General features: G+C 57.8%; 1 protein-coding gene across 1 annotated transcript; it reads left to right on the top strand.

Annotated features, from left to right (window-relative positions):
• The first annotated feature begins 45 nt into the window (after positions 1-45).
• Positions 46-10903, top strand: LOC117869598 (dnaJ homolog subfamily A member 1-like). Its single transcript, XM_034756569.1, has 7 exons — positions 46-4104; positions 4186-4375; positions 5911-6015; positions 6902-7129; positions 7256-7486; positions 8553-8653; positions 9470-10903. Exons 1-7 carry the CDS (start codon positions 3850-3852, stop codon positions 9695-9697), a joined length of 1338 nt encoding a protein of 445 aa, XP_034612460.1. The 5' UTR covers positions 46-3849; the 3' UTR covers positions 9698-10903.
• The last annotated feature ends 11418 nt before the right edge of the window (positions 10904-22321 follow it).

Raw genomic sequence — 22321 nt, forward strand, 5'->3', positions numbered from 1 at the left:
CCCCCACCCCCAAACATCCCCCCACCCCGTGGATTTACACCCACCCCAGGGACTGATGTGCTTGTCCCCGCTGGGAGACCCAGAGACCAGCCCTCCTTTCCCGGACGCCTGGGTTCTTTCCCCACCTTAGAGACTGATACCCTGTTGGGAGAAATCCTAGACAGCCCCCTGGGTTACTCCCCCAGCCCAGGGATTGATTGGCCAGTCCCTAGATGCCTGAGTCCCTGCCCCATCCCAGGGTCCAGGCGCCCCCCTTCCCTCCCCCGTGAGGTAGGGTCAGGGCTGTGTCACCCCAGAGATCAGCACCCCACGCTAAGGGCGGCTGGGAGAAGTAGGGCAGCCCCACCCTTCCCCAGGTGCTGCAGGGTGGAACGCCATCACCCTCCCTGTTGGCACCCGGAGCAGAGAGGCCAATGTCCAAATGGGCCAGGGGGACTGAGCGCCCTTCCAGGGTCAGGGATGGGGCTGGTTGGTGCTATCCCTGCTCCGTTTGCCTAGAAGATTCATTCTTCACCAGTGCCTCCCCTCCCCCTGACCCTAAATCCACTGGTGCTCCAGCCCCGTCTCTGAAGTACCCACTGACAGTGGGTACTTCATAGGGCTCGTCTTCACTGCAGAGTTACCTCGAGTTAGTTAACTTCCCTCTAAGTTGACAGCCCTGCAAACGGAGATCTTTCGTTCATCTTCAGAAACGATACAGGACGGCTGGCGCCAGTCCGTGCTTCCCAGTGCTGTCCTGTTAGCATCTCCCCCATGACCCCTGCCCTGCCTTGCCCTTGCTCTCTCTGCTGAGACCGCCAATTAAGAAATGCTTTTGCACTGTGGTGTCGCTTCCCATTTGAAACTAAAATAAGGCCTGGGCTAGGCACACAGTTGCCCCTGTTTAATTAAAGGTGCATTTTTAAGCAGATTTAGTTAAGCCGGTGTAACTGCGTGCGAACTCTCTTATATTGGTTTCGCTTTGGTAGGTTTACATGCATGAGTTAAATTGACATAGCCAATTTTAAACCAATATAAATGGGTCCATAGAGGGATTTGCACCACCGTGAGTGAGCCTAGCTCAAGTGAGAGCTGTGAAATAACTCGAGCAGAACAGAGTCCCCACTACATCAGCATCACTCCAGCTTCAACTACCCACCCAGCGTGGGGTTAAAGCACCACTTAACTCGAGCGAAAGATCTTTGTGTGTGGATGGGCGTCCGGTTGGGGGTGATGCTTGGGCTAATGCCGCAGTGAAGTCAAGCCCATAGACTCCTCTACAGTGGTATCGGAGGAAAAGGCCCAGCCCCAAATTCTGGCCTGGCCTGATTGAACTCTTGTGAGCTGCCGGACCCGCTGTGCTTTCTGCAGGGCTAGCTGTGCTGCAGGTATTCGGGGTCTCTGTTGTGGAGAGAGAAGGATGTTCTATTCTATTCAGGTTCTTATCTGGCCCTCAGCACCATAGTCTCCGAGCACCTGTTGGCAGAGCTGTCCTAAGATACTCCCAGTGTTACCTTGAAAAAACCCCAACCCACTGAGTCGAAGGTGCTTTTCCCAGCAGCATCTGCAACACCCTCTGCTTTCATTTGGACAGACTTTTCCAGCCATTAAAGCTACAAAGGAAAAACACCCAAGTATGAACAAAGCAGCCCCGTGTGCCTGAGTCTGCAGACAGACCACTCCTCGCTGGGGCTGGGAGCTTTGCTGACCCTGTAATTAACAAAATTCCGGTCAGTTTCACAACTGCTGTTCAGAGCCCTGTGTGGGTGATCTGGATGTGCTACTGCCCAGAAGAGCGCTGAGACGCAGCAGAGGTGCAGTAGCTATTTGTGGAGGAAGGGAACCCTAGAAACAGAGGCAGGGGGTGGGGGGGACAGTAGTGAAGACCCTCCCCACTTGCAGTAGACAAGAGGCTCTGGCGTGAGGAGAAGAGAGCAAACTCCTTCCAGCAAGTGGAGGACGGTGGAGCTTTGATCTTATTAGTCGTCTACTAGCCCGAGGCTGTTACACCCCAGCGGGGTCCAGGGACAGCACCCTGGTGAAACTGCCGACAACTGAGAATTGCCAGGCCCGTCACCAGGGCGTTGATCCTGCAGCCTCACCATCATTCGTACCTAGCCCTGGGCAAGCCAGTTTAACCTGTCCGTGGTGAATCTTCCAACATCTGGCCCCAGTTGTTGTGGAAGGAAGCTGGTAGCCCGCGCTGCGGTCTCTTTGCCCTTTAAACTGTGTTTCAAAATGGCTGAAGTTGGCACGGGTCTCACCCTGCTATGGAGGGGGCTTCACGTGGACTTGGAAGATTGCACTGGTGCCAAGCCGGTTTCAATTGGTCCAAATCAAGGTTCCAGCTGCAGCCTTTAGGATAAGAGCATGAGCTCAGGAATGCGCTGTGTGCATTGGATGGGTGGGGGGCAAGGGAACAGATCACGCTGGCTTCAGACTTACCCTGTCCAAGCTACTGGGCGTGTAACTTACACCATGCCCTTCACCTCCTCAGGCATCCTGGGCCGGGGATCTGGAACAAGGGCACAGATCTAGGAATCCCACGAACTCGGTCAAAGTTGGGTTCTGTCTGACCTGTAATCTGGGAGAGGGTCCAGAAGCACTGCAGGGTCTGAGCCTGCCAGCAGCTGAGCATCTCCTGGGAGCTAGTGAGCACCCTCAGCGTCTGTGGACTTCCGGAGCAGCTGAGGGTGCCCGTCCCCCCTCGGCAGGCATTCAGCTCCTTACAGAATCAGGCAACAAAGTGTGCCGGTGCTGCGTTATTCAACCCTCTTTGGTAACCTAATCGCAGTGGAGTTTCCAGCGCCCAGGGTCAGCTGCATTGCCCCTCGGTGCTGTCAGTGCAGCTGAATTAGGCCAGTCTGCTGCTAGCAGTCAAGGTGGTCCGCTTTTTTAATGACCTGAGCCAAGAGCCTTTTCCACCGGCCAATGCTAAACAGGCTTAGCTGCCCTGGTTTGGAGGGGAGGGGAGCTGGGCAAGAAGCGTGGGGAGGGATTAAATAGGGGAACACAGAAGGGAGGGGTGTCCCCATTCTGAGCCTTCTTCACACTCAACACGCCACACCCCGGTGCTTAAAGGCACAGGCCACGGTAATCCATAGGGCAGCAGATGCTGTCTGTTTCCAGCATATTGCCAAGGATGGGGACGAGTTGGGTGGATAAGAGGGTCTGGAGCCTTTCGCTGCTAGATAACCCGTCCTCCGTTAGCCCTGGTCCCTAGTGATTCCTGCCTGGCGGCTCGTGTCGGCAGTAAATTCGGAGAGGGACTTATTGTAGTTCCCAGCGGGCAGATATCCGTGCTGCCAAAACCACCGTCGCCACCGGCATTAATTGGGAGATTTCCAAGCCAGAAGCAGGGGCTGCGCAGAGGTTTTCGGGGGCAAAATCTGAAACGGAGGCTCGGGGCCAGAGTGAACCCGGAGTGGTGGCTTGGCTCCTGTTCTGTAGGGCTGGACCCAGCTTCCCGCTCCGGGGTCGTTCCATGTGGGGTCGCAGTGCCACTCGGGTTTGGCCCAGCCGTGACCGCAGATCCACGGGGCAGGGGGCATGTTCTGCTGTCTGGATAAACAGAGGATTCCAGCCTCCAGGGCTCTTAATCCTGCCACTAGCACTAGAGTCCCATTTGTGGGTATGTTCCCTGCCTGGGGCAGTAACCTAGGACTTGGGAGTCCTGGGTTCGATTCCCAGCTTTGCCACTTTGAGTGAGTCCCTTAGCCGCTACATGCCTCGGTTTCCCCATTGGTACCATGGGGATAATAGCACAGCCCTGCCTCACGGGGGTTAAAGATTTTGAGGTGCTCAGATACTGCAGCGTTGGGGGCCATATGGGTTTCCTAGGCTGGTATATAGTCTGTCAGGCCTATTTGAATGGGTGCAGCAGTTCGGGGGAGCCAGCGGCTATGCGCGGCACTGGCACGGTGGCCTTGGACTGGCAGGGGTCCCTCTTTGAACCCGCTTTCTCCTCCTCCACCAGCGCATCAGAGGGGAAAGATGGTGAAAGAAACGGGCTACTACGACCTCTTGGGCGTCAAGCCGGGCGCCACCTTGGACGAGATCAAGCGAGCGTACCGGCGGCTGGCGCTGAAATACCATCCCGACAAGAACCCCAGCGAAGGAGAGCGGGTAGGTAAAGAGGGCAGCGACCCCTTTGCGCCGCTCACCCGCTGGGACAGGCGGCGTCTCTAACCCTCTCCCCTTCCCCAGTTCAAGCAGATCTCGCAAGCCTACGAGGTGCTGTCGGACACCCAAAAGAGGGCGCTGTATGACCGGGGCGGGGAGCGGGCCATGAAAGAAGGCGGCACTGGAGGCCGAGGAGGATTTGGGTCCCCGATGGACATATTCAACATGTTCTTCGGAGGCGGGGTGCGGATGCCTGGCCGGCCAGAGAGGAGAGGTACCTGGGATGGGTTGCTGGGACACAGGGCTTCGTGCTGATTGCAGGGGATGGGCTCACCCATGCTAGAGATCAGGGTTAAGCCTTCAGGTCTTCCTGTTCAAGGGAGACGGTGGGGGTCTGGCTCTGGGAGGCCCCCGGCGGCTCAGGTCCTGCAGCAATAGGCTGCATTGATGTTGTGTATTGTCCCTGCTGAAGGCAAGCTAAGAAAGGATAAGTGAGTCCAGATTTATTCTACTGAGCTGGGGGGGCGGAGGGTGGGTCTTAGGCAGTGAGGTCTCCCCACAGCCACTTTGGGTTGTGATCTGGTCCTGCGTTAAACTGGGGTGCTGCAGAGAGAGGCGTTGGCAAGTCAGTGGAGGGCTCTCTTCCCCTGGAATTCTCACGGAACCGGTCCCTCCATGTAGCTCTAGGGGGCGCCGTGTTGCCGGGGGCGACCCCTTTACAAACGAGGCCCTAGCCCTTCATCTTCATTACAGCCCCATAGCCATTCCCACTCAGATAATTACATCCTGACTCTCTACATTGCCCCGGGGCTTTTAGTTAACTACAGGGTGTGAAGGAGAAGGGGCCGCTCTGTATTAATGTATAAAGACCGTGTGACCTGATCATGGGAAATGATTACTGTGTGACGACACCCATATGTTTACTGGCTGCATAGGTGGGTCTGTTTAACAGCAGGGTTGTTGGGAACCATGGTAGGGAACAGGGGTTCCAGATCAAACCCCACCCAGTGAACAGGAAGTGAAGAAACAAACCCCGCGCTAGTAGTCGTGAAGATGCTGAAGTTATCCAGCTATCTCGCTAGGGCTGGGAACTGACAGATCACTATGGTCTAGAGAGCCGGGGGTGGGGGAGGGCAGTTGCCAGTGAGTTGTTTGGAGAAGAGGCCAAGATGGAGACACGGGTCCTGCAAAGCGACTGGGAACTTCCTCAGTTTCCAGGGGCTGATAAGCCTTGGAGGAAGACGGATGTGCAGATTGACTCTTTATTGGGTTAAAATCCTCCCTCCCTCTCCTGCTTTGCTGTTAAGATTGAACAATTCTTTCTTTTAAGAAAGTTGTCTGGTCTCTGTATTGACTGGCTCCCGAAGGGAAGAATTGCATGGGCCAAACCCAGCCAGGCCTGCTATCAGGGTAGCCCAGGTACCCGGGCCAAGAGTGGAAGAGGTCTGTCACCTGTAGGGGTGAACTCAGACTGGAGAGGGTCCTGTGACTGTGACAGGACGGTTTTGATACTAAGCTCTTGCGTGACATTATATAGCTGTTCAACAGTTGCCTCCTTCCATCCCCAGAGGTGGCTGCATTTCAGGGCTGGGTGAGTGATCCCTGCGCAGCATTGTTCTACTTTCCACCTCAGAGGTGGCGGCCTTTCTGGGTTGGGCAAAGCGTTCCCAGTATGTACTTAGCTTGTAAAGCTTTTCTAAGGCACTCTGGAGATGGCTTTAGGGGAGGGGAGACTGCTGTCCCTGTGGGGCATCGGGAGGGGAGCCGTGTCCTTGATCGGCGTCTGATCTCTCTCTGTCCTGTGGTCAGGAAAGACCGTGGTGCATCCGCTCTCGGTGACCCTGGAGGATCTGTACAACGGCACCACCCGAAAGCTGTCCCTGCAGAAGAACGTCATCTGCAGCAAGTGCAACGGTGCGTGAGCCACGGGCTCTGGGGCCCTGCATCTTATTTCAATGTAAAAAGTCAGGTGGGAAGCCTAGCTCCGCCCCTCCAATCTCCAGCCAATGAGGAACAGGAAGGGCGGAGCCTATTGGGACTTCCTCTTTCCCATGTGCATTTCAAAGTTCCCTATGGCAGCCATGTGACCTTGATTTGGGGGTGGGGTTGTAATGGGAGGCGGGGCTCGGGGGGCCTGATCCTACACTCTCTCAAGCGCAGCCCTGCCGCGTCTGCTTCCCGCTGAGTTTCACCCTCAGATTATGGAGACTCCGCTGTGGGGGTATGGAGAGGAAGCTTGGTCCAGGGGCCGGAGCAAGGGGCTGGGAGTCAAGACTCAGGTTCTGTTCTTGGCTCCAGGAGGGGAGTGTGACCTAGTGATTAGGGCAGGAAGGCGTGGGAGTCAGGACTCCTGGGTTCTGTTCCTGGGTCAGAGAAGTGGGGGCTAGTGGTTAGAGCAGGGGACTGGGAGTCAGGACTCCTGGGTTCTGTTCCTGTGTCCAGGAGGGGGTGGGGGCTAGTGGTTAGAGCAGGGGACTGGGAGTCAGGACTCCTGGGTTCTATCCCCAGCTCTGCCAAAATCACTGCACCAGATGGGCAGCGCCAGGCACTGGGGATGAGGATTTTGCTCCACCCCTTCTCTCCTCCGCCAAGAGCTCAGAGATCCCTGGCTGGTACCTCCCGTCCATCTGTTCCATGTGTCCGTTCACCCTGCCCATGAGGGGATGTAAGCTGGAAACGATGCGAGAGCTTCGCCCCGAACCTGCTGCTGTGTAGCTCCGCCTCACATCTCCTGGCTCAGAGACGAGCCCCCAGGGCTGCACTGACGCCCTCGGCCTTGTCTCTCCTCCCTTGTCCGCAGGCTGCGGGGTCCGGGAGGGCGTCGACAGCAGGTGCCCCAAGTGCCACGGCACCGGCATGGAGTTTCACGTCCACCAGTTGGGGCCCAGCATGATCCAGCAGATACAGACCATGTGCTCGCAATGCCAGGGCCAGGGCGAGTGGGTCCGGCCCCTCGATCGCTGCCTCACCTGCAACGGCAGGCGGGTGGTGCGAGAGAAGAAGATCTTGAACGTCCACCTGGACAGAGGTGAGGCCAGGGCGCTGTCTGGATCGAGAGAGGGTTGAGTCCGGCCCTGGGGAGCCAGGACAGGCACTTGGAGAACTAGCCTGGGGGGTGATCCGGGGCGCCGGGTTATCAGTGTTGATTTTGCAGGCATGCAGGACGGGCAGAGGATCACGTTCCACGAGGAAGGGGACCAGGTGCCCGGCCTAGAGCCCGGGGATGTGGTCATCGTCCTGGATCAGAAGGAACACCCCGTCTTCCAGCGCATCGGCAACAATCTGGTCCTCCGAAAGGAAATCAGCCTGGTGGAGGCTCTGTGCGGCTTCAGGCAAGTTGTCCGCACTCTGGACAACAGGCCCCTGCTCGTCTCCTCGCAGCTTGGTGAGTCAGCAACCCAGAGCAGTCAGGACTCCTGGGTTCTGTTCCTGGGAGGGGAGTAGTTAGAGCAGGGGGGACTGGTCACCAGGACTCCTGGGTTCTGTTCCCAAGTCTGGGAGGGGCCTCGTGGGTTAGAGCAGGGGGGACTGGACACCAGGACTCCTGGGTTCTATTCCCAAGTCTGGGAGGGGTCTAGTGGGTTAGAGCAGGGGAGACTGGTCACCAGGACTCCTGGGTTCTATTCCCAAGTCTGGGAGGGGTCTAGTGGGTTAGAGCAGGGGAGACTGGTCACCAGGACTCCTGGGTTCTATTCCCAAGTCTGGGAGGGGTCTAGTGGGTTAGAGCAGGGGGGACCGGTCACCAGGACTCCTCGGTTCTGTTCCCAAGTCTGGGAGGGATGTGGGGTCTAGTGGGTTAGAGCAGGGGGGACTGGACACCAGGACTCCTGGGTTCTATTCCCACCTCTGCCACTGACTTGCTTTGTGACCTTGGGTAAGCCACTTCCCCTCACGGTGTCTCAGTTTCCCTACCTGTAGCATGAGGGTGATATCCGCCCCCTCTGGACAGACCTGACCTTTATTTGTTTGTGTGCCCATCACCATGACTTCTGGTCACATGACTCAGATTAAATGCAACCACAGGGAATCAATACTATACCCTGTAGACAGCCCCTAGGTAGCCCAGGGATGGCCCAGACCCCAACACATGTTGGACCCAAAAGATGCCTCCTTTGAAGGTCAGTCAAGCAAAGCCCTGCAGCGGGGAGCCCCCCACCACACAGGCCATGGTGGGAGGCTCATCTATGGACCTCCCCAAACTCCCCAGCCCCTTGAATGTCCTGTTCTGGGCATCTCCCTAGCACCTCTTGAGCACAGCCTGCCAAGGTGGGACCCTGACGCGGTCCCTTGGGCTCACTGCCGTTAGGGGGACGCCGGCTGGAGCCCAGCAAGCCAGGGGCCGTGCAGGGAGCTGTCCCAACCCTACGAGGCTACAGGCATGTGGGTTTCCAAACCAGCGTCCCGCACAGGGGCTGAAACCGCCTGGCTTTCTTTAACCCCCGCCCGCGCAGGTGACGTCATCCGGCCGGGATCCGTGAAGTGCGTCCCTAACGAGGGCATGCCCGTCTACAGAAACCCCGCCCAGAAGGGCCGGCTCATCATACACTTCCAGGTGAGGGGCGGGGCAGGTACCTTCCAAGGGAGCCCACGGGGCTGATCCCCAGCGGGGGTGTCAGTGACCCGAGCCCCGTTAATGGCCCTATGCCATCAGCTGAGGACCCTGAGCTCCGCAGCAATGGAATGACCGGCTGCCCCAAAGAGACACCCAGCCAACCCCATCCAGGCTTGAGAGGGTTTTGCCTCCTGTCTCGGTCAGCCCTACACCGAGCAGCAGCCACCGTCTGGGGGCTGAGATGCAGAGACCGGGGAGCGGGGATCTATTCCCAGCTCTGATACCTCTCACAAAGCACCCACCAGCCTTGCATGGGGCTCTGTATCCATGATTAGCCCCTCCCTATGTGGATCTGGGACCCAGAGCCACGCCTGGAAGGGGCCGTCCGTTCGGAGCATCTGGGGAGAAGCAGGGCGGAGCCAAGTTAATGGGAAGATCAGAGAAGCAATCAGGGCTGGGCGGAGCGGCAGCGTCTCTGGCTTAGATCCGTGACCGGTGAGGACGGTGGGCTATAGCCCCTGGTGACTGTTTGTCTCCCTCTAGTGCCCGGTTCACATTAGAGGCTTATGAGTCACCTGCTGCCTCCAGCTACTAGACTTCAGTGCTTTGGTTGTGGGCATAGCTTTTAGGTGGACACATTGTGGGTTCATTGACTCATTCGGGGGTCGTTTCCATCAGGAGGGAGGACAAGAGTGGAGCCGGGGCTGTTGGGGTGATGTTGATGACAGCTCTTGCTGTCAGGGACTTTCCCACCCTCCCTGCACTATGGGCCCTCTGTCCTGGATGTCCTTCCACATCTCGCTTTGCGTCCCCCAGGTGAGATTCCCAGAGCCAGGCTGGCTCTCCCCGGACCGTCTCCGCCAGCTCCGCACCTTCTTCCCCCCCCAAGAAGAGGTCATGGCGACGGAGGACATGCAGGAGGTGGAACTGAACGACTACTTCTCCCAGCCGGGACACTGGTGGCAACCCCACGCCGGCGAGGCCTACCACGAAGACGACTTCGAGGAGGCCTCGCGCCCGCACGTCCAGTGCCACACGTCGTAGCCCCCTTCCCCCCCCTCCAGGCGGCCGCCCCCTCCCTGGAGCAGGGCGGGGCGAGGGGGGCGGTTCAGAAGGTCGTGCGGTTCAGGGATGTAAATAGTTAACGCTGCCACCGGTCCAGTTCGGCAGAACTAGCGTAGCTCCGGCCTGGCTCGGTCGGTCCCCGGGGGGCACCACTGAGCCCCTCATCCTGCCAGCACGCACTCAAGGGCTTAGGCTCCAGCTAACGGGAGTTGCTGCCTCCGAGGAGCGTAGTGGTGTGAAAGGGTCCCTGGGCACAATGCCTCAGGATCAATGTCTACAGGGATCATTCACCGCTGTCGCTCTGGGGGCCTGATTCTCATTCACACCGAAGCCCCTTTAGGCCCCAATAAGGAGGCCTTAAAGTGGGAGTAACCGTACCCCGCGCCCACAGGCGGGCCCCTTTTGTGCTGCCTGAGCGGCGTCAAAGAACCTTAGTTGTCCTCGAGAATCGGGTCCTTGGGTTTAAACCCCTTCCAGATTCTCCTCTCAGCCCCGTGGGAATTTGACCAGTTTTAGTCAACGTGCCGTTTTTGCAGGAAAGCCTCGTGCCGTTTCGCGACCTGCCCCGGGCGTTTTGCTTCCTCCTCTGCCTTGGGTGGACTGTGCGGCTTCCCCGCTTGGGCTGCAAAGACGCGCTCGCTTGCTCGCTCTAGAGATCTTCTTTTGCACATTTAAGCGAAAGGGGCTGTTTTCCCGGGGAGGGAATGTCAGGGACTTTTTAAACAAAGCCGGTTTTCCTCCGCTTGGAAAACGCCAGCAGCTTCGCAAAGACACGTCTGTCCGCTTGGGTTTTCCATTGACTCGCGTTCCCTTAGCATGTAACAGGATGTGGAAAGAATTCTGAGGAGTCAGTGGCACTTAACTACAAATCATCCCCAACCTGGAATCAGATCCGCCCGGGAGGAGGTCTAGGGGCCAAGATCTAGTCCGAGGAGCCTGGGTCTGCTTCGCGGATCTCTACCGCCGATCTGGTCGGTAGCACTGAAATCCCAGGCCTTGATTCCCAAGTGCCTTGCCCTGTTGTGGTTTACGCGGCGCAGAATCTGGATCAGAACCAGTGTAAATGCACCAGGCGTAGGGCAATGAATCAGTCCTGCCCGCAGGCGTTTGGGGATTGTAGTGCCATCTACTGGTAGTCCTGAGCTATGCGCTATCCCAGAATAAAACATGGCTCAGAGGGTTCTTGATGCTTCTTGGTTTTAATCGCCTTCCTTTCTCGACTGTCCGGGTCGTGGTGCGTTCTGCTGGTTCACCTTGGGTCTGTCCAGTCAGCTGAACTTTTTACAATGCAAAATACCGTTGCGTTTACTTCTCACCCCTGTGCCAGGCACTCCGCTTCTGCCATCACTCCCAGGTTAATGCGTCCGCCCCACTGGAATCTGCCACGCCGTTCACAGGAGCAGAGGCTGCCGCTCATTAACGCTGAAGGCTGATTTGTGCTGCCACCTTCTCGCTGAAATGTTAGAGGTGGTTAAGGAGTGGGTCCTGAAGGTCCCCCACTGAAGTTCATGGGCTGGGAGAGGACCTAAGAAGTAGACCTGTGTTTGATAGTCCCACAGTACCTGGTAGCAGAATGCAAGAGAGTATGTTTGAGTGGTTAGAGCAGGCAGTTGGGAGGCAGAGAATGTAGCTTCTGTTTCCAGCTCTGCCGCTGTGACTTCAGCAAGGCCCTGCCTCAGTTTCCCCAGCTGTAAAGTGGAGATCATGCCTACATCGCAGGGGTGAGCTGAGACACTTGTCGCTCTCCTTGGACGGCAGGAGCAAAGTGTGGAGTCTTCTCAGGAAACCTCCCTGCCCAGCTCACGATACAAACCCTGCGCTCTCAACTCCCCTGAAACTGGCCCCAAGCATTTCCTCTTGCTGCCACAACTGATCAGCAGAGAGATCTGTTTGTGGCACTCTTCTTCCTGCAGTCACCACGGGAAGCCACGACCCAGAGCACAGAGTACTGTCCCCGTAGCAGACGGGGGTTGGAAGTCAGCAGACTGCATCGGGTACAGAAAAGCTGTAGTCTGGGTGTTCTGACGGACGGTCGCCTGTTGCCAGCACGTGGGGGGAGTGGAAGCAACAGGAAACGCATGGGATCATTGAAGGAAGACAGCAGTCCTGCGGCACCGTTTCTTGCAACTTCCTGTGAAGCAACCAGCACTGGCCACTGTGAGAGACAGACTACCGGATAGATGGATTCTGGGTCTGCGCCAGCCTGGCAGTTCTTGTGTGCCACGGGGCAAGCTGAATGTTAAGTGAAAGCAACATCTGGGTTGAGGATTTAAACCGTCAGCCAGGAGGGGCCACAGGGGAGTTTTGCTCGAGCAGCGACTGTGTTCTGGACCAGGGGATTAAACACAAAAAAGTATTGGCCTAGGGTGAGGGCACTTGGGACATACGGAGAGCTCCCACCATGGTTAAGACAGGTGTGTGGCTCCTCTTTTATGTAGACTGTGGTACATCCCGAACCATAGTGGTTAGGAAAAACGCTGCATGCAGTGGGGCTGACTTGATTCTGCTGCAGGGGCCTGGAGCTCTCTCTCTGAATCCGACACTTCCAGTCAGCCCAGTGTGTGACGCCCCTGGCTCGGGATTGCATGTTTCCTCCAGGGAGGGAGCGCTGCCTAGTGGTTAGACCAGGGGCTGAGAGTCAGGAGGCCTGGGTCCTATCCCAAGTTCTGGAAGGGGCTGGGTGGGTGTTAGTGGTTAGAGCAGGAGATTGGACTCCTGTCCTGATAGGGCGGAGCCTGTCCTGATAGGGCGGAGCCAGCCCTGGTTTTGATCCCTCCCTACACCTAGACAGATCCCTCTTCACCTAGGAACCAGTGCGCCTCCCACCCCGCCCCAGGGTGCCCTCGGGCAATGGCAAACCCACCTCATTGGCAAGTGAGATTCTGAAACAGGCTCGCCAGGGTGCAGCTGACAAGTTCAGGCTGCTGTCACACCCTGTAATTAGATGGGGGGGGGGGCAAGGCCTTAGCCCCAGAGTTCTCAACTTTGGGGGGTCACGAGAGGTGTCAGGGGATCAAAGCTCAAGGGAGAGGCTGGGGGGGGCATAGGCACCTTTATCCAGACATCAGCTGCCCCCAGGGTGTTTGGGGAGGGTCTTTGTTCTCGGTGCACACAGATGACAGCACCGCTGTGGCCACTCGTGTCCAGGCCAGGTTTATGCTCAGGCAGAGGATACAGGGTACAAACCTTGCTAATTATCTCAGGGCTGTTCCCTCCCCCCGGGACCCTTTGCACCAGCTCTGGCAGCGTAAAAGGGCCAGGGCGATTCACACTCGCTGTGAGGCCCCTGGGCTGGCAGAGCAGTGTGGGGGAAAAGGGACCTGGACAATGAGACTCGGGCCCGTCTGCTTAACTTTCTTTAGTCCGTTTCTTTCTTCACTCAAAGCCTAAATTAGGCTCCAGGAAGTAGCGGGGGCAGGGGGGGGGTTCTTTCCTTTTTGCACAGGAGGGAGTTTTAAAAAAAACTAATTTATTTTTGAAAGTCTTTTAAATTGGTGTCTGTCTGTCTATTTTTTTTTTTTCTTTTGGGAAACTTTGTACATGGCATTAAAAGCAAACCCGAGTCTGACCAGAGGCAGTGTCTGCTGCTTTATTTCAACTCAGTCGGGAGCAGGCCTTGCGGGTTAAGATCCAGGACGGGGGAGCCCTGCTGCTGGGGATCTGTTCCTGGTTCTACAGCGGCCGGACCCCGTGGCTTCATTCTGTCTCTGGAGCCTGAAATTGAGCCAGAGGGTCCGGGGGGGGTGGGGAGGACACAGCCTGCCCTGCCTTGGCTTGGGCTGTATCTGCCCTTTATTATATTTGTATAGAGGCATGAAGGGCTGACCCAGGAGTAAATTCATGGGCTACCTGTTGAGAGCTGAGGCAGGGCGATGGGGGAGGACATCCATCCTTCCTTCGCCAGCTCCGGCATTTCCTTCCCTAAGGAAGGAGCATGGCCTAGCGGGGAGGCCACGGGCCTCGTATTCCCCGCTCTTCCATTTGCCTGCTGGGTGATCCTGAGTAAAACACTGTGCCTCGGTTTCCCCATCTGTAAAACGGGGAGGACAATACCGCCCTCCTTTGCAAAGCCCTTTGAGATGTACTGCTCAGCGGTATGTAAGAGCTCGGGATTGGCCTTCTGAGGTCTCTAGGTCAGACAGTGGGTTGTTGATGCCAGGCTGGTAGGCCTTGAAGTGCTGTTAATTAACCTTGGAAACCTCTCAAGTCTGCTCTGCCCTGTTTGCTTCACCGCGGCTTTGGAGGTTGCAGACGTGGCTCGTGGAATTACTCTGGGTAAGGCAAGGGGTGGAGGTTGGCCCTTTTTTTAACAAAGACTGTTTCTCCGTAGTGTCCCCTGGGCATTTGAGTTAAGCATTAGTAACAAGAGTTTTTAAGCCAAGAACGGGCCAAATCCCTGCCAGGTTTCACTTGATTCTTTTCTCTGATGTCAAACCAGGCAGCCGTAGTCGTTTGAGTTTCCCTGATCACTTTTAATGTGAGGCCAGATCTGAATGTCCCATAAAGCCCCCTGGGCCTGGCTTGTCTGATTGGACGGTGAGCGCTTCGGCACAGGGCCGGTCTCTGGCTATATGGATGTACAGCCCCTAGCAAACTGGGGGACCCTAGGCGCTACCGTAAGACACACCATAGTCGTACCTACATCCTAAACCTCCTGCCGTCTTGTACTCCGTGCTACTGCCTCTCAGCTGTGAAGGTTTACACCCTGGGTAGTAAATCCATCTGGCTGGTCTAATCACCCACAGCGAAGTGTCAAGGTGCAATGGATGAAGTGTCTGAAAGCCGGGGGGCGGGAGAGAGGGTTTAGTTAGTGTGCAAGAGAAGGCAAGGAAAGAGAAAATGACTTTGTGCTATTAATTCTGGGGTGGATTAAGAGGAGTGTCGTATGTAAGATCCAGGAGGTAATTGTCCGGCTCTGCTCAGCGCCAGCGAGGGCTCTGCTGGAAAACAGGCCAGTTCTGGGCACCAAGAAAGATGTGGTCAAACTGGAGAGGCCAGAGGAGAGCGACAACCACGAGTGGTTTAGAAAGCGTGACCTGGGAGGCTGGGTTGAAAGGTCTGGTCGTGTTTCTAGAGCAGGGAAGGCTGCGGCGAGGGACAGGAGAAGTCTTCACATGGATGAAAGGTTGCTATGGAGGAGGGTGAGCCATTGTTCTCCACCGAGCGTGATACGGCCCTGCACCGGCCCTTAGGAGATCTGGGTTCTGTCACCCCTTCTACCACTGCCGTGCTGTGTGATCTGGGGCTCTCCCCGGAAAAGCGTCATCCCTTGGTCCAATTCCTGTCGCTGCTGGGGGAGCTTGGGCACGTCACTTCCCAGCCCTGTGCCTCAGTTTCCCCATCTGTAAAATGGGGCTAAAGGAGCTAGGTAGGATTATTATTCAGTTTTCCTAAAGGGAAGAACCCCACTGCTTGGGGTATTTAAAACCAGACGGCAGAGAACAGTACAATCACAGGGCACAGCCTGCCTGGGATGGGAGTTGGGGCCTCATTTCTAGTTCTGGGTCAGATGAGACTCTGAAATTACATTCAGGTCCAGTGGGGAGCTAGTACATTGTACCATCTCCTCCATCTTTAGCATGAGCATGGCTGTAACCAGAGCTTCGATTCTCCTCTGTGATGGCCAGACCCAGCGGGCCGGGCACATGGAGCCAAGGGATATGAAAACGTGGCAGGATTCCTTCCGCCCGAGTAGAATCCAGCTCCTCTCCCAGTTCCATTGACTTTTGCCCGGTCCAAAACTGGTGCTAGAGGAGACACCATTCCAGGACTGGCTGCGCCTCTGGTCTCTCTCAGGCATCAGCTGTGCTTACTGGGCAGGTCCCAGCGGGTTCTGCTCCCTGCAAGTCGGGGACAGCGGTGCACGGACTGAACAAACAGCCGGCTGGAACCAGAGTGTTGTTTCAGCTTCACACGAGGAGCAAAGCCGCAGTGGGAAAGGATTTTAAAGCCACAAACATCCAGCTGACCTATAAGCTTCCCCGCCCCCCTGATGCTGACCCCGGTAAACTCACCTAACTCCTTCGGCCCCCTAACAACGGGGCATGGGTCAGTCACCGCTCCCCAGAAATGGCCACCTACCTTAGAGAGGGCGTCCCACTTTTTACCCAGCCTGAGTTCTTTGTTCCCTCTGTTCGCAGACCAGGGCCCTGCGACTCAAAACCCCAGTTCAGGGAGCTCAACAGGTGGTCAAGCCGCCTCCCCCGACCCCTCCACAGTCGCCCATTGTCCTGTAGCAACCCGCCGGGGTTTGCTGTAGCGTGTCTTGTCTACAGCCCCGTGTCCCCTTCCTCTTTGGTGCCCAACAGCCTTGTTGATTGAACCCCGTCGAGTGACCCAATTAAACTGTATGTTGAGCCATCACAGAGCAGCCCCACAGCTGTCACAATAGGGTTTTCTTCTTCATCGGCATCTTCATTAATTGCAGCTAATTAAATGATGTGGCACGCCCACCTCCCTGCTCGGGATGGCAGAGAGCTGGAGGAATATGAGTCAGTGATGTCTACACCCCTCTTGGAAATGAGTCAGCGGCATTCGCCTCGTTTCACAGATGGGGAAACTGAGGCACACCACCCGCCCTAAAGCCGCCCAGTAAATCCGTGGCAGAGGCAGGCATGGAACCCAGGAGTCCTGATTCCCAGGCCCCTGGTCTTACCATTAGTCACCTTCTGTCCATACAGAAAAGCTGCAACAGCTACCAAGCCGCCCATGGGTGCATGGATTTTGCCACTGCCTGCTTGGTGGGTGCTGTACCTTGCAGCAGCCGGTGCTTGCCAGCCACAGCCACCAGAGGGCAGCATTACCTCAGCAATGGGGGATTGAGGGGGTTTAGCAGGGAGCTGGGGCCACTGACTACAATGCACAGATTAGGTGGGGTGGGGGGTAGAGAGGGCCTTGGCTGGGGGGGGCATCCTGAAAATCTTTCATGCAGCATCATGCTGCACCCACTCATTCTTTGGGGGGGGGCATGGGCATGCATGCACCCCAAGAGTGGCCTCTGCAGGGTGGCGTTTTGCAGCCGTGCACCCGCTAAGCCCCTGTGCGGAGAACAATGTGTGGCACACCTGCATTGGGATTAAAAACAACGAGGCGTCCGGTGGCACCGTAACGACTAACAGATTTATTTGGGGCAAAGCGTGCGTGGGTAAAAAAAACCCCACTTCTTCAGAGGCAGGCGTTGGGATAATGCCCCCAGGTGTGGGATGTTTTTGCCGGCTGATAGTCCCCGATGCGGGGTGATGCTTGGTGAACCCAAACCAGCCCTGACCCTGGCAGGGGTTTGCCCAAACTGGTCTTTAAAAAAATAAATAAATAAATTCTCAGTGCCGGGCAGGCCATACCTGCCCTTGGCCGCTGAGTCCGGCGCATACCAACCCTTAGGGTGAGCAAAAGTGTCTTAACGCGCCTGTGCTGTGGCTTGCCCCCATTCCTCCCTGGCCCGTCCCCATTTTGCCCCTAAATTCAGATCTGGCCTGGTCAACAAGGGGGGTAACAAGAGGTTGCTGGTTGGCCTTCGCCAGCGGTCCAGCGCTCTCTAGTTAGCAGGGCTATTGGCTTGGCATCGCGAAGGGGCGGTGCAGCGCTGTGGGGGGACACCGGGGAGGGGCTGTGGGTCCAGCTTGAGGGGCAGTGATGGGCGCCCAGGACTAGCCGAGCAGGTTGGGACTTAGGGGTTTGAGCGGCGCTGGCAGAGCTGAGCTGTGCCCCAGGCACCACAAGCAAAGAGCCTGACCGCCGTGCTCTGCAGCATGCCAGCGACCCGTGCAACACCCCGCACGCCCGGTGACGGGCACGCACGACTGCCGGGACTTTAGCTAGCGAGGTGGAGCGGAGACGAGAGCCGGGCCAACAAAGGGAACTGGGCTCATTTGCCAGCCCGTTCCCTACCCGCAGAACCACACCGCGCCAGGAGTTCGTTTCTTTGCCTCGCTACCCCCCGGGGAATTCTGCTTGGCTTTCCATGCAGGCTGAGCACCCCGGGGGCGTGTGTGTGTGTGTGGGGGGGGGTATAAATAACAGGGGCTGCCCCCCACGGCCACATACCAGGCCTGGAATAGAAGGTCACACAGCAACTCGCCCGCCGACCCCGCCCAGCGGGTGCTGACAGCCCCGGCGCTGACTGATGGCCGGGCGCGCAGGGGCTGGCTGAGAGCCGTGCTATATATACCGATCCGGGGCCTGCGGCTGCAGCGGCAGCTGGGGTGTGGGGCAGGGGCAGCGCTGTGGGGAGTGGGAGGCGAGGACTGGCGTAGCAGAGGAAGGGGCCGCAGGGTCGGGATTGAGGGGCAGCGGAAGAGACAGGCCAGGACCGAGGGCGCTATGGGGTGAGGTTAAAGGGCATTGGGGAGGCGACGTGGGTGCAGGGAGGCCAGGCCTGGAATAGCTGGGGGCAGAGGATCAGAATTGAGGGGCATTGGCAGAGCTGGGGGGGGTGAGCCTCAGGGCTGGAATAGCGGGGGGCAGCTGTAGATTGGGTTTAGGGGCAGTGTGGGGGGGCCAGGCCTGGAATAGCGGGGCTGGGATTGAAGGGGGGGGCGGCAGGACTGGAACAGCAGCTGTGGGTCAAACAGGCTGCAGCGATTCCCTCCCTCAAGAGCAGGACCCAGGAGTGGGAGGCAGCACTGGGCGGGCTGCCAGGGACAGTGATTGACACCAGACACTGCTGGGGGGGTTGGGGGGGACGAGGGGAAGAAGGCGGATGGGGGAGAAAAGACCCAGGGTCTCCCTCCTTGCAGCCAGGAGAACAATGCTGGCCAGGTGCCAGGGCCCGCAGGGAAGAAAGGGAGCAAGACCAGTTGGGGCTGGTTGGGGGGTAGCACTGAGACAGAGGAGGGGGCGGGGCAGGACTCCTGGGTTCTATTCCTAGTTCTCCACGGGGCGGGAGCTGGTGTCTGATGATTACAGCAGAGGACTCAGAAACAGGATTCCTGCGTTCCTGTCTCCATTCTGGGAGGGGAGTCGGGCCAAGTTGTGAGAGCTGGGCATGGAACCCAGGAGTCCTGACTCCCAGCCCCCTTCCTGCTCTAATCCATGAGACACTCCCACCTCCCACGACCTGTCCAGAGTCAGGAATGGAACCCAGGAGTTCTGGCTCCCAGCCCACCCCCAATCCACGAGCCTCACCCAGAGCTGAGAATGGAACCCAGGAGTCCTGGCTCCCTGGCATTGCGAGCCCAGAGCTGGGGTCGGGCGCCCGCCCCTCCTGCTGCCGCTGCACCCTGGGGACCCCGGTTCGCTTTCTCCCAGCAAGCGGGCTCAGACCCCGGGCGACCCACAGGCGCACCCTTCCTCGCCGGCTCAGCCCCCTGCGCGTTGGAACTGATCACGCCACTGGCCAAACACCGCACAGCATAGGCGGGGGAGAAGGGGAATCGTGGGGGGCTCTCTCTGCCCATCATGTCTCCTTGGGGGTGGGGGCAACTTCTCTTGCAAGACATAAGGGGTTATGAGCCAAGTGATCATGAGAAGAGGGGCTGGAGTCAGGGTGGCCTTTCCCCCCTTGGGGGCTGCTACAGCCAGGAATGCCACAGGTGTAGCAAATCTCTAATTCTCAGCTCTGGTGGGGAAACCCAGCTGGCTCCAGGAGGCTGGGAAGGCGCGATGCAGGCGTGTAACGAGTCTGTTGTTCTCAACTGGGGGGGGGATTGGAGCTGGTCCCAGGATCAACGTTGTTCTCAGAGGCGGCTCTGAGATCAGAGCCTAAACCCCAATACAGGTCCCACCCCCCCCCCGAGCTGGGCACCCCTGGGATTCGGCTGAGGTCACAATCTAGGAATTTGGGGAAGGGAAGGGAGACCAGGATCCGGGTTCTGTCCCGATCCGAGCAGACACCAGGCCAGAAACCAGTAGAGGTGTGGATATTTACTAAGCCCCCATGGTGAGGGGGCAGCTTGCATAGGACGTGGCTACACAGAGATGTCACCTGTCCTGTGCCTTCTTTTAATTCACCCCAGCCCCAGCCGCTCAGAAACACCCCCCCCAGTCCCCCGGCCCGTAAAACACACATGACCAGCTCATTCAAAACCAAGCACACACACACACAGACATGTCAGGGGCGTGTCTATGCCAGATGCAACGGGGTCACTGGTCACTGGCGTGCTGCTGGAAGGGGGAGGTTTGGATCTTGGCCGGCAGGAAGGAGGGGTGCAGCTGGCACTGGGGAAATTTGTGGTGGCGTGAGTGAAATTCTGGTGAGTGAATCGCCAGCGTGGATCAGACCGGCGGTCCAGCTAATCCGGTATCCTGTCTCCGGGCGGCCAGCGCCCGCGGAAGGTGTGAGAACCCCACAGTTTCAAACTCCCCCCCCCACCCCCTCCCGTCTCAGTCTGATCTCCCATAGGGCTCAGTTTAAGCCCTGACACAAGAAATTCAATATCCCTTCTACAACTGCGTCCTCATGAATTATAACAAAGAGTCTGGTGGCACCTTAAAGACTAACAGATTTATTTGGGCATAAGCAAAAACCTCACTTCTTCGGATGCCCAAATAAATCTGTTAGTCTTTAAGGTGCCACTAGACTCTTTGTTGTTTTTGTAGATACAGACTAACACGGCTACCCCCTGATACTTGACCTCATGAATTATAAATCTAGCTAGCCTTGCTCGCCATGTAAATGCCCGGTTCCTTTTTAAAATCTGGTTACGTTCTTTGCCTCAACGCCATCCAGTGGCAATGCGTTCCCCAGGCCCCACTGGGTGAAGAGGTCGTTCCTTTGGTCAGTTTTGAACTTGCCACCTTTTCCTTCCAGGGATTGACACCAGTCATTTGGTTGATGGGTTTCCCTGGCCACCCTCTGGGTTGCTTATTAGAGTGGTTCTCTCTGCCTTTGATCCCGATCCAGACTGCGGGGCGAATGGCTGCGTTTGGATTCTCCGGCTGCCTGGGAAAAAGAACCGTGGGCCTTTCGGCGGGGTCGTGAGTCGCTCGCAGCCCCTTCCAGGAATGCCGGCCCCATTCCTGGGCAGGCAGCGTGACTGGCAGGACAAAGGGAGAGGGGCCGAGAGAGGGAGACATCAGAGAGAGGCCCCCGCTAATGGGAACGCGGCCGCGCTGAACTCCTGGGTTCTATTCACACGTTCCCCAGCTGAACTATTGACCTGCCTGGCCCATCCTCGGCCGTGCCAGGCTGCAGGCTCCTCCGGGCAGGGGCTTTGTCATCAGCAAGCTCTCCCCAGAAAGCCCTTTGTCAGGGCGGCACCTTGAGTCACGCCGGCCCGGCCTGGCCCCGGGGCTGAGATTACGAGGTGTCGCAACAGCGTGGCTTGGGACGCCGCCTGCACGCCTCCCCCGCCGCCACCCCGAGCCTCTCGCCACACCCGGCCCGGCTGAGCGACTACCCCGGCACGCAGGGGGGGGGGTCCAGAATCCCCTTGGGGTAGCCGTGCCACCGCCCTGAGATCACGGGGAAGGGAGGAGCCGAAGGGGAGCCAGCAGGCTCCCCCACCCCGGAGCCAAGTGCAACCTGGCCGCCATAGGGCCAGCCCCAGATTTACAGGGCCGGCTAGCAGAAGGGCCTGCTGGGAAAGGCCTACCCAAGCTGCGCGTCTCAGGCAACAGCGACTCGGGGCGCAAAGGCCTGTGGTCTGTGCAGACGCCACCCTGCATTTGGAGCCTTCCCCTGGAGACCAAGGCTGGGCATTTTTGCCTAAGGGAGTGAGGCACCCAGTTCCCATTGACTTGGGCGCCCTACTCCCCTAGGCCCAGACCTAAGCCCTCCCCCCAGCTGACACAGCAGAGCCTTCAGGGGGGTCAGCCTGGCAGCCATGGGGATGGGGGTGAGAGTCCCCCAAAGAAAGAAGCCCTCAGCCCAACCAGTGACCCCTCCCCAGTTGTCTGGTTCTGAGATGCCAGGGAACAAGCTCCTCCCCACACCATGCTGCGGACCCACTGACACCTACACCTCCCGTCGAGTCCCCCTCCGGGCTTGTCAGCCAACCCCTATAATTAGGCAGAGGGGAGGGACTGCGCAATTTGGCAGCTGTCCCGGCTCTCGGGGGCGCCATTTTCCTGGGGGCTTCCAAGGCCTCTCCCAAGAATCTTGGCCTGGAATCGGCGCCGCCCCAACGCTCGGCAGCGACAGGTCACCAGGGAGGCAGGGCTGGAGCTGGGACAAGCTTTGGCAGAGCCAGCCTGGGGCTTGGAGCCATAGGCCGGAGCCCACAAGGGAGTGGCAAGGCTGGTCTTGGGGTCAAAGCCCTGAGCTGGGCAACAGGAGACCTGGGTGAATGTCCCAGCCCCGCTCCTGACTCCATTTGTGCCCTCGGGTGTGTGATTTCCCCTTTCCACAGCCCCAGCCGTGAAGCGGGGCTGATGATACCACCACGACTTCTGGTTCAGATTCCAGTCTCTAGGGGCCCAGGTCCTAAACCATATTTAGGCACCTAATTCCCGTTGAAATCTATAGGAGTTATGCACCTAAATATCTTTGAGGACCTGAACCCATAACTCCAAAGCTAACCCGCCCCAAACTCGGGGCAATTCAAACCATAGACGGACAGACCCATTTCTACGGTTCACAGACGGGGAGCTAGATACCCACTGGTACAGTTGGCTGGAGTGGTAGCGTTTTGCAACCAGCGGGAAGCTCTAGCCAAATGCACCCAA

The sequence above is a fragment of the Trachemys scripta genome, chromosome 24 (assembly GCF_013100865.1).
Source record: "Trachemys scripta elegans isolate TJP31775 chromosome 24, CAS_Tse_1.0, whole genome shotgun sequence".
Lineage (NCBI taxonomy): Eukaryota > Metazoa > Chordata > Testudines > Emydidae > Trachemys > Trachemys scripta.